This window comes from Mustela nivalis (genome assembly GCF_964662115.1).
Source record: "Mustela nivalis genome assembly, chromosome: 11".
In the NCBI taxonomy this organism is placed as follows: domain Eukaryota; kingdom Metazoa; phylum Chordata; class Mammalia; order Carnivora; family Mustelidae; genus Mustela; species Mustela nivalis.
The window spans coordinates 86,184,682-86,196,687 of NC_139030.1; the positions used below are offsets into that span (position 1 = coordinate 86,184,682).

A 12,006-nucleotide genomic window follows, 5' to 3' on the forward strand; every position below is an offset into this window, starting at 1 on the left:
AGTACCTCCCTAGCCTCCTGGCCATCAAGTTGCATTCATGTCACCCATTTTATAAGTAATGGATAGTGATCATTTGTTTTAGAAAATTTATTTTTAGTCTAAAAGACCAAGGTCTGATTTCTTAACAATAGTTTCTTATAGTGGAGAAAAGAGAAAATTCAGCACCCCTCTTCTTCATATACAAAAGACGGGGATCCTATTTTTTTTGTCAGCTGACCCAGTTAAAACTATCTTATAAACCTATTTCCACAGCTGAGAAATATAAGATGAGGTTTCTTTAGTTGTGTACCTGCATCATTCTGTTAACAGCTGGAAGACTCTTTCACCACCTGGGTTTCCACATAGACTTGAGAGCTGGATAAATTTAATCATTTCTTCTTAGAGAATATCTGTTTCTTTTTTGAATACAATGTTCTTACTCCCAGGACTTTAAGGCAGAATAGTTTATTCTGAGCTTATATACTTAAGTAACTTTAAAAACAAGTCTAGACTTGAGAAAAATATTCTGCTTAAATTACATTGTTTCTTCATTTGTGCATGAAGTTTGTAAATTACATTCTCTCTGCAGATAAGAGGGAAAATTTTTTTACAGTCAACATTTCCGTATTTTCACAATTAGTCATCCATTTGAGACATTTTCAAAGGTACTTGTTTTCCTAAGACAACCTCAGATGTATTAGAGAAATAACAGCCCACAGACAACGAATTCATTTCGTTTTCACCATGTATCTAGTATGTATCTTGTGTGTTTTTTTTGTTTTTGTTTTGTGCTGTTTTGCCTGTTAGGTTTTTTTTAGCAAGAACAATATAGAAGTTTTTGAATAATGTTCTTGTGGAAATTCTGTTTGTCATACTGTCCCAGACTCGGGGCCAGTGTCGTGCTGGAGCCCACTCGCCATCAGCTCAGGCATACTCGCCACCTCCCAGCTGCGCGCTTAGCATCCCTTCCATAGCTTCAGACTGGCCATACGTAGTGGGAGTGTTTACACCATGAAAACTAGCAAAGGCTATAAATTAGAGGAAAGAAAACAGAGCCATTTGCCAAGTAGATCCTGCTGTGTGCTGGGTATTTCAGGCATGGAAGGAGAACGGGAATTACATCACAGCGTCTCAGTGAGTGGCTTTTGGTTAACAAGTCAAATGTCACTGACTAGAGAAGATGGCATGTAAGCCTTTTTAACCCCCAAGATTATGTTTTAGAGGGCAGCATTGAAAAAAAGCAGAGAATTTCTCCACACCCCTCAAAAGGTCATATTCCAAACATTCATTAGGTTATGGAAAACATTATTAGAAAATACTTGCAGAACAGCTCGTTTTATACTCCTTAAACAAGTTTATTCAATACCTTTTAAAACCTTAGTTGTGTTCTTATCCCTTTAGGAAGCTTGGGAACAGAAAGAAGATGATGACCTGAAAAGAGCAACAGAGTTAAGTCTTCAAGGTGTGGAAATTATTTTAATTACATTATTTTAATGGTGAAATGTATCACACTCAGAAAAGCATGTGGAATATTATTTTTAATGATTTCATTTTTTTAAAGTGTTTGGGGGGTTATCATAGAAGCAATACCATCTCAAATATCCAGGATATTAAGTATAGTTCCTTTGTTTATTTGAAGTTTTCTTCTCCCTGAATAGATTGTTTCCTCCAGCTGCTCTGTCCTGTGTGGTTATTATGTTCTTTATATTTATTAGAGACTTTCCTCAGATACCTAGTAGTCCTTGGCTATAGGTTCATGATTAAGAAAAGGAGACTAAAAGGTTGGTTGGAAGCCCTGAGCACATGAATAGCTAGAGCTTGTCAACTCTGAGTTTTTACAAGGCAGAACTGTTTTGGGGATGATGTTACTGTTATTTAGGCCTTTCTCTTGGGCTGGTCGGATGCCTAAAGAAGAGTTTTCTAATCTCTTGCCTTTGCCTAAAAGTAAAAAATGTGGCTGCCAAAGTTTGGGAGCCAAAGAGAGCATTAGGGCTGGAGGTCACATTCATCTTGCTGTATGCAAACTGTGGCCGCCTCTGCTGTTTTCAGTATGTGCCTGACATCCCCTATCCAGAGACTGTTTCGTCCTCTCCAGAGGTTAAAATTCCAGACTTCTTTCATTGCTCAGCAGCATGAAGTGGGGAGAGAGGGGATCCTGGGAGTGTGTTTCTCAAATTCTTGTCATCAGATCCTTATTTTTGTCTCCTCCTCAGCCTCCAGTTTAAGGGTACCTGGTAACTTCGAAATTGTATGTCTTTTGAACAAGATGTAAATTGGATTGGTTCTCAGCTTTTCTGTTACTGGTTTAGGATTTGTCTTTGGCTTTCCTAAGTCTGCTAAGTCAGGCACCATCTGCTTTTTAGCTTCCAGAATTCTGTTACAGTCTCTTTTTCTGTTCTTCCCATTCTTAGGTGTTCATGTCTTATAAATAAGTCTATGCTGTGATTTGAGTGGAATTAATTGTATTTTAAAGCAAAGAGACACTTAAGTACAAGTGATTCTGGGGTTTTTCTGTTTAAGATTTTATTTATTTATTAGGACATGAACAGGAGGAGGGGCAGAGGGACAAGCAGACTAGACTCCCCACTGAGCAAGAAGCCCAAAGTGGGGCTTGATGCCAGGACTGTGAGATCATGACCTGAGCTGAAGTCAGCCTCTTAACCAACTGAGCCACCCAGTGCACACCCAACCCTCCCACCCCCGTGATTCTTTATTTAAAGTCATTCATAAAGAAGGATTCTGCCAGTGGAAACACTTTATTTAGAAAAAAAGCAGATCTTGAATTTAGTTGTTAGTGTAGTGTATTTTAGTGAAACTTAAAGATTAAATTTCCAGAGAGACCTGGGTGGCTCAGTCGGTTGAGTGTCTCCCTTCCACTGGGGTTGTGATCCCAGGGTCCTAGGATTGAGCCATACCTCAAGGGAGCCACTTCTCCCTCCCCCTGCTTGTACTCTCTCTCTCTCTCTCTACCCCCACCCAAAGAAATAAATAAAATCTTTTTTTAAAAGGTTAAATGTCCATTGTATTTGTTAAGTTTCAAAAGATGTAATATTGAAGAACATGAAAAGATACTGATTTTTTTCATGGTCACTTTTCTGTATCATTTGTATTTGCTGGGAACACCTACAATATACACCAAGTACTTGAAATCTAACACACAGTTTATATAATGTGACATTTAGTGAAATTGGCTTATCTGTGAAATCATAATCCTTTTTTCAGTTGTATTCCTTTCTTGTTAGCATTATATCCCTTTCATATAAATTTCTTTAAAAGAAAAGGGACATTTCTGTTTTAGATACCTGTTACCTGAATTGTTACTTCCCAGATCAGGCTGGGTAAATTGAAACCCTAATAAAGTTTTAGGTTTCCTTAGGATGATCAAATAAGTAGCCCAAGCTGTTATTTTTGTTTTTTTTTTTTCTTTCTAATCATATCATTTGTGTCTAGTCTAAGAACTTTTACAATACTTTGTATTCTGCAGAATTTAACAACTCTTTTCTGGATTCATTGGGTTCCGATGAGGACTCTGGCAATGAGGATGTTTTAGACATGGAGTACACAGAAGCCGAGGCGGAGGAACTAAAAAGAAATGCAGAGGTAGGCTGCTTAACTCCCTAAGGAGGATTGTTCAGGCTGCCGGCATTACTTCTCCTGCTGTTTTTCTTCCAAGGCCCCACTGCCAGTGTCCGCTGTGGCAGTCATCAGATGCTCTTCACTTTCTCTTGTCCTTTGCTCATTTCTTCCTTTCATTTTTTTACACTTTAGATTTTATTTACTTATTTATTTATTTAAGAGAGAGAAAGAGCCTATGGGTGAGGGGAGGGGCAAAGGGAGAGGGAAAGAGAATCCCAGGCAGGTTCCTTGCTGTACCCAGAGCCCAATGCAAGGCTTGATCCCAGGACCCTGAGACCATAACCTGAGCCAAAATCAAGAATTGGACACTTAACCTGCTAAGCCAGCCAGGCGCCCTGCTCCTCATTTCTTATACACAAGATTCAAAATAAAATGAAACAAAACTAGAAAGATATCCCGACTCTCTCTTGTGTTAGGTAGTAACTGAGTAACATGGCTCTCGATGTCATATATATATATATATATATATATATATATATATATATATATATATATATGAATTCACCCATAGTTCTGCCAGAACTGTATTATTTTTAAAGTGAAATAACAGAACTAGTTGTTGTTACTTAGTAAAAACTACTGGATTAATGACATTAAACTAGAATACATTATAAACTTTTTTGCCCTTCTTTTTTCCAAAAAATTGCCTTTTTACTTACAGGGACGCCTGGGTGGCTCAGTCGTTAAGCATCTGCCTTTGGTTCAGGTCATGATCCCAGGGTCCTGGGATCAAGCCCCACATCAAGCCCCACATGGGGCTCCCTGCTCAGCGGGAAGCCCGCTTCTCCCTCTGCCACTCCCCCAGTTGTGTTCCCTCTCTCGCTGTCAAATAAATATTTTAAAAAATAAAAAATAAAATGTAAGCACAGTTTTATTCTGCTTAGATGTAAAAGATTACTTATAAGAATTTTATTTTTAATGGCTGTATAATCTGTATTGCCTCAAATCAACATACTGTTTATTTCATTTAATTTTTAACCACAAATATTTAAGTTTCTGTTGTTCTGCTGTAATAAAGAGTACATTGGGAGTTGTCTGGCTGGCTCAGTCAGTAGAGTGTGCAACTTTTGATCTCAGGGTTGTAGGTTCAAGACCCATGTTAAATGTAGAGATTACTTTAAAAGAAAAATCTTTAAAAATACATTGAGGAACTGTGGATAATTGTAATATTTTCTGTATTTAGGATTTTCTTCTTTGAGTAAACTCCCAAAAGTAAATTACTGCTTCAAAGTTGAGAAACATTTTAATGGTTTCTGGTTTACATATACCTATATTCCTTCCCCAAATTTGTACCTTATAGTGCTACCTGCAGTGCATGAATGTCACTTTCCAGGTTTTTACAATTTTTCTACTAGCAGTATTTTAATAGCATTTTAAAAAATATTTAGAATGTACAAGTTTACCTGTAATCCCTGCAGCACCACTACAGCTCTTTTCGTTTTGTTCATTGTGTTTTCCAGTACTTAATCATTAACATACCTGCTCTTCTAGAGCTCTGGTTACCGTGTGCATTCATGTGGGTTTGAAAAACAAGTGAACACGTTGCTGACCCACTAAATAATACAGTTGGTATCCCACTGACCACTCCACTGCTATTGGGCCTGTGGTTAGTTCCAACTTTTCATTATTAGAGATAATGCTACAGTGAATGCTTTTATACATGTACTCTTTTCTCAATTCTCCTTTGGAATTCTCCTTTGGAATTTCCTAGGATGAATTCTTAGTTGGAAGTAGAATTCTTGGGTCAAAAGGTTTGAAAAATACAAGCACTGGGGTTTTTTTTATTGAGTTTGACTACACACACACTGAAACTTGGCCATGTTCGCTTTGATAATAAATTTAAATTTAGTGTTTTGCTTTTATTCAAATGAAGAGTTAAAGGTCGTGCCCACTTGTGTTTTCCAGACAGGAAATCTTCCTCATTCTTACCGCCTCATTAGTGTCGTCAGTCACATTGGTAGCACCTCTTCTTCAGGTAGGTGGACATTATGATTTCAGCATTTTACAAATGAGGTAGCCAGCGTTTCCTCCCTGTTAGTTTGCTCTGTGCCTGTCTCCATGAGCTAAAAGTTGAATGCATCAAGAAAAAGTTTTAAATCTTTCCTTTGATCACACTCCATGTGAATTGTGTTGAAGGTGCAACTTTCTTCTTTATTTATAAATGACCCAAATTCCCCTTTCTGTTTGTATGTAAATATATATATGCAGACATATATTTATCCAAAAAGTTGTGCTGGTGTAGTATATTTCTCCCTTAAATTCCTGTGCATTTTTCTGAATGATTCTTAGAAATGTTGTCGGGGATAGGGTGGATGGGTGGCTGTTTCTCTCTCCAAAACTTCCTATACCTGAGAAAAATGCAGTGTGTTTTAAAAACCACAATTTTAAGATTTTATTTATTTTAGGTCACTACATTAGTGATGTGTACGACATTAAGAAGCAGGCGTGGTTTACTTACAATGATCTCGAGGTGTCTAAAATCCAAGAGGCTTCTGTGCAGAGCGATCGGGACCGGAGTGGTTATATCTTCTTTTATATGCACAAGTAAGACACTGCCAGGTCTGGAGCTGTGGGCTAAACATCTCCCAAACTCTTCTTTTTCCTCCCCCCTCCCCCCCGTAAGGACAATTCAGTTATTAGTTGACAATTTTTTACTTTTGTTATCTTTGCTTAGGGCTTGTATGTTGATGTCTCTTTTTAAAGATTTTGTTTATTGATTTGAGAGAGAGATCACAAGTAGGCAGAGAGAGGGAGAAGCAGGTTCCCTGCCAAGCAGAGAGCCCCATGTGGGGCTCGATCCCAGGACCCTTGAGATCATGACCTGAGCTGAAGGCAGAGGCTTAACCCACTGAGCCAACCAGGCACCCCATGTGTTGATGTCTTAACTCCATGTTGATTACTTATCTCACAGTAGTGTTGAAGTGTGGAACTTGAGACTGTTCTGTAATAAAGCTGTCCTCTCGTAAACCTTTCTGGTCTTCCAGTTACAGCAGCTAGAAGATCTGAGTTCCATGGATGGCTGGGAACTACATAGCGTTGTTACCAGGGGTAGCCAGTGCCGTTGTGCCCCCAGTGTTCTCAAAAACTCTGCACTTGGGGTTAAGATAGTGATCAAATGAATGAGCTGCTTATTTAATAAAATTTAGGCACCAAGTGGGATTGTGCAGGCTTTATCATCATCTTCTGTCTGTCCTTCGGTTTTGCTCACTGAATATCCTGTTTTGTTTCTTGTTTGTTTTTTTAAGGGAGATCTTTGATGAGCTGCTGGAAACGGAAAAGAATTCTCAGGCACTTAGCATGGAAGTGGGGAAGACCACTCGTCAGGCCTTATGAGGAACAGACTTCTGGGTCGGCAGTGTGCACTGCGTATTCCTTCTCAATGCTGCCCACCTCACCTCACCTCTGCAGGAGGAGAATTCAGAATTCTACTTGATGCGGGAGCAACAAACAGCTCAGGGCCAAACCAAAAGACGAAAATTGCAATTATGTGGAACGCTCCATGCTAATTGTTTTATGGAAACTTTGGTCTCACATCTGTAGCTGATAACCTCTCTTTCTCCTATAAGAGTGGCACTTCCTTTTGTCTTAGGAATACATGTTGTAAATATGTATATATATTTATGTACATACGTATGCACACACATAAATGGGAATGAATGGAGCCTTAAAGAGTTGGGATGAGCCACCACAGTATGCCTGCTCAGAATGAATAGCACAGCAGTTTGGAGAAGAAATGAAGGTGTCAGAGTCCATTCACCTGAGAGAGGTGGAAAGATGTACATATCAGTTGGCATTTAGCTTTTCTGTTCCTTGAGTAGTTTCACTCAAGTCTATAATCTTTCATGTGTGTTTCTTATTAGTAAAGTTCACTGGAAAGCCAGCTCTCCATGTTACACTAATGACAGTTAGTCCTCCTTGCAAAGGAGAGGCATTTCTGCCACCTGACGTGAGGAGCTTTTTTGTATAAAATTACTTCATGGATTTGTAACGCTTTTGCTGTTTACATGCAGTCCCAAGAAATGGGTTGTTGGTGCTCTGGAATGGGTTATGGTCCCGTTTGGTATTCATTGTACACTTTGTATTTTCTTTAAAAGATATCTTTCACACAGTATATTCATTGTATGTCATCTATATTATTATGGTAGTGAAGATAGAATCTTTTCCTTTTCTTCTGTGTCATTCTTCCATGGAGCAAGCATTGCCCTAAAAGATCGCAACCAAAATTTTAAGAGGTAAGAAAATAATATCCCAGTTGGGATTCCCCAGCAAGGACACTTGGGGATAAGGAAGAATGTTGGCATCTGTCTCTCATACATGGAGATGTCAGGCTGAGGATTCTTGTGTGAAAGCTAAACACTCAGGACCACGCAAAGCCCTACTGCAAGTGGGAAATTAAGTATGTGAGTTTAGGATGAAGCTTGAGCATTTAATCATTTGCTGTCTGTCTTTCCCCTTAAAAACAGGATGAGAACGAGAACGAGATTGGTTTCAGTAATCCCAAGAACCAAAAGATAACAAAGGTGTATAATATATTTTATCTTTTTAGGTGCTCCGAGTTGAGGCTAAGCAGTGCTGCAGCAGTCCATGCCACAGTAGTCAACTCAGCTGGCATGACCAGCTGATCATGGATATTGGGGCGCCGGGGAAGCCACAAAAAGAATGAGTTCGAGGGGTGAATTCTGTCCACAGAATAACTTTGTAAGCCCGGGAATCATTAGGTTTGCACAGTTAAGTGTAGCAAAATGAAACCTTCAGTATTTTCTTTCATTTTTTACTTTTTTTTTTAACAACGAGGAGGGAATTCTTGGTTCAGTTCTGAGGTAGGGACAAAAACCACCTCAGCTTTTCAAGGGGAAGAAACATGTTAAAGTCCATCATCACAGAAGGTGCAACATCTTTTCTAGAAGAACACCTTAAGAGAGCTCTAGACCCCACACTTGGACATGTTCTGACATAGTAACTTGTTCTAAAATTCTTGGTTTTTAAATTGTAAATGGTCCCCAGCACATTGCTTAACTACAGATGAATGTTCTGCCTCCCACCGTGTACCTACACACTACCACAGTGAATGTAGTGAAAGGGTGTGCTGGCCGGCTGCACGTAAGCATAATAGAGCAGAGGAAAATACTTGGTTTAAAAACAATAGCTTTTGCTCGAAAATAACTGGTTTTTTCCCAGATGAGTGATGTGGTGATCAAATTCAATAGCTAGTTAGGACTTTTCTCCTGCGTGTTTGCATTTGAGAGCTTTGAAAGGTGCTGTTAGAAATGACTGGAAACATTTTGAAGTGGGGATGTGTTAGGGCATTAAGAAAAAAATAGAAATGATGCCATAAGCTCCATGCCCATGAAGTGCCCTCATTTGACTTGCTTTTTGTAGCCTGTGTGTGTGTGTGTGTGTGTGTGTGTGTGTGGTTTAGAAGTACTCATGGCTCAGAAACCTGGTTGGATTTCATCTTCATTTCTTGGGCTGGACTTGCTAGTTGAAAATAGGTTACTGAGGTAGATGAATTATCTTAACTGCTAATATGCTTGCGAATTTGGGGCTTGACTTTTTCTTGGTAGCCATGCATTGTCCGTGTGTCAGGGTCCCTCCCTCCCTGTGCTCCTTTATCCCATACCCTTTCACTTCGCTTTAGTTCTCATTTGGGTTCATGACTACAGGTGGACATTTCAGCTGGACCGCATTAAAAGGATTTATTGTTTTTTTGAGCTGGTTGTATATATTTAAAAATTGTAAGTAGATAATATATTATTTTTTTGCACAGTATGATCAGTTTGCTCAGAATCGGGGAAATGGGGCATTTGATTGTGTTGGCGCCGGGAAGGGACAAGTCAGAGAGGGACAGAGTGCTTCAGTCCCAGGCAGCCTACCCAGTCACCTTTCTACTGAAAATACCAAAAATGGTTATATTACTTTAATTGACGTTGAACTGGAACTTGACAGCACTTCCTTCTGCAGACAACCGATCTTAATTGAAATTTTTTGGAAGGGAAAACTAAGCTAAAGTTAAACTTACTGATTCTTATCACCTAGTATTATGGAGAATTGGAAGCTGCATGTGGCCAGGTGGCTGCCGTCCCTAATTAGTAGCCATGACTGTAATTTAGGCCCGTGAGAAGACAGACTCTGTTTTGCAGGGAATGTATTCACAGGTGTGTGCACAGTCCTGCGCTTTGTCTCAGCAGGATAGAATAAGAAGCAACAAGTCCATGAATTGTTCTTCTATTTATATTTTGATTCCAAAAGCTATTTGTTTACTTGCCATGGGCTGTTAATGTCAGGCCTCACTTAATGGCTCAGTAACATGTAATAAATGTAAATGTGTTTACATTTTTAGAATTATACAGTGATACTTACAGAACAGCTGATTAACTCTGGGAGGCAAATACTAGACTACATTTCTTTACTTCTCTTCTTGTTCAAGTGTAGAATTCTTCCAAAAGAGAAACTTTAAGAATTAAAACCTCAGCAAGTGAATTCATGAATTTACTTACTCTTCCATAGTGCAGGTACCGTTATGTAATTCTAAAAACATAGCTCTGCACATGTACAGCTACAGACACAGTCATATGATGAAAATTATTTGGAAACACCTGAGAGATTTTTGGCAGCATCTATATAATTGAGTGTTGAGCAAGCTTGGGGGTGAGGTTTGGAAACATACAGAAAGAAATTTGTAAACTCATTCCTGATCTGAGAAGACTTTATATTATAACAAACAAAAATATTACTCTTCTTTATCCTCTGAAATGACTGTAGTGGATGCTCTTAGTCATCCAGACTTCCTTTTTTTTTTCTCTCTTTGCTTTAATTGGCAGCCCACACCCCTATAGGTGGAGTTTTAAATCAGGGAAACAGAGCTAGATCTCCCAAGTACATTTGGATCTTGTATATATCTGGAGATTTTTAGAAAAAACAACCCGGTACCACGGGCAAGTCCCGTTGAGTATCCCCCACGAAACAGGCGTGTCCTTTTCCTTTTCCCCATCTTGCTTTGCCACTGAGAAATGCTCTCTTAAGTAGTACAAAAGCTAATGGGTTTCTGCCATCTGATGTCTTTTGAATGCAGTACTTCAAAATCCTAATTTTGTCTCTGTTGGTATGTCTTATTAACATCTGGAAAACATACAGATTTTATTGGAAAACTCTAGTTTGGTAGGCCTTGAGAGTTTTGTGACCATTCTTTTGCTGTTGTCACTGCACACTCACTGACTCCTTTACGGCATGCTTGATTACTGGACTTCCGGCCGTCTCTTCCGTTGTAGCATATTTATACACAGTAAGTTTTTCTTTCCATGTGTGCTATATGTCTGAGGTTTTTGAAGTTTTTAATAAAAAGTGTGCCAGTATAAGTATAAAGCAGTTGATTTTAGTAACATTGAACTTTTCTTAAAGTACATTAAGAGGTTCAAAGTATAGGCATGTTCACTGGTGAAACAGTAGAGGGGATGCAGGTCTGGATCAAGACCCAGGTTCAGAAGGTCAGATGCCAAAACAAGAGCGATCCACTGACCTGGCCGGTTTCGAGAACAGAGGCCATGCAGGGAGTGAGACTGCGCAGCTCCTGTCCCCAGGTTTCCCTCCCTCTCGGACCTTGTCCTTCCATCCCAGTTCCTCTGGCCTGTTGTCAGTGTTGTTTACTTACGCTACAGAGAGGAAAACAGAAGGAAGGGTCCTACACTTTGCCTAATTGAGCCACTACCAGATTTGCTGGCAGCTTTGGCCACATTATTTGTGAGGTGATTTTCTTTCTTTGTGTTCAGAGTGACTTGATTCTGATTCTTTATGTTGTTCGTATGGAGCGGCACTTTATCTGTGTTTTAGCAGAACTGTTCCTCTGTATCCTTTACGGTTTTTCCTTGTTTTTGTTTTCCTTTTTAAATTATGCATAGAGTTTTCTGTGTGTGTGAAATTAAAGCCTTTATTAACCTTGCGTTGGTTTGACTGTTATTTCTGGAAAGGACTTATCCTTGCAGACACTGAACCACCGTGTGTTGAGGTTGTGCAATCACTTTCTGCTGGCTTTCTGACTCGGACTTCCATGCGGCACCATTCCACCTTCAGGGAAAGGGAGGGGCAAACCGACAAATGGCCCTTCGGGGAGCGTGGCAGAGGTTCTGGATCATGGCTTGTAAACTCGGCATCGGCCTTAGCTAAGCTCTTTGCCATATTAGTACCAGACCGGGGGTGAACTGACCTCCATTCTGGACCCAGTGGGTGTGCTGCTCTCGCTGGGGACCGGTTAGTGTTGTGAAACTTCCAAACAGGGCCCTTTCCCAGGCCATTCAGCTCTTGCAAAGGAGTGCCCTTTAACTTCTCGTCTAAGTCAGTGAGGAGAGTAGGTGAGAAAGAAAAGCCCTTACTTGGGGAAAGATGTGCAACCACAAA

At 39.7% G+C, this 12,006-nt stretch overlaps 1 protein-coding gene across 8 annotated transcripts in view; it reads left to right on the plus strand.

Annotated features, from left to right (window-relative positions):
* USP37 (ubiquitin specific peptidase 37) overlaps positions 1-11,551 on the plus strand; it is an 85,615-nt gene extending 74,064 nt beyond the window's left edge. For all 8 annotated transcript variants that reach the window (XM_082691470.1, XM_082691475.1, XM_082691469.1 and 5 more), the window contains 5 exons: positions 1,381-1,441; positions 3,464-3,579; positions 5,521-5,590; positions 6,021-6,159; positions 6,861-11,551. In XM_082691470.1, the coding sequence (XP_082547596.1) occupies positions 1,381-1,441; positions 3,464-3,579; positions 5,521-5,590; positions 6,021-6,159; positions 6,861-6,948 (474 nt within the window). In that variant the 3' untranslated portion in view covers positions 6,949-11,551. The remainder of the gene's footprint in view (positions 1-1,380; positions 1,442-3,463; positions 3,580-5,520; positions 5,591-6,020; positions 6,160-6,860) is intronic.
* The last annotated feature ends 455 nt before the right edge of the window (positions 11,552-12,006 follow it).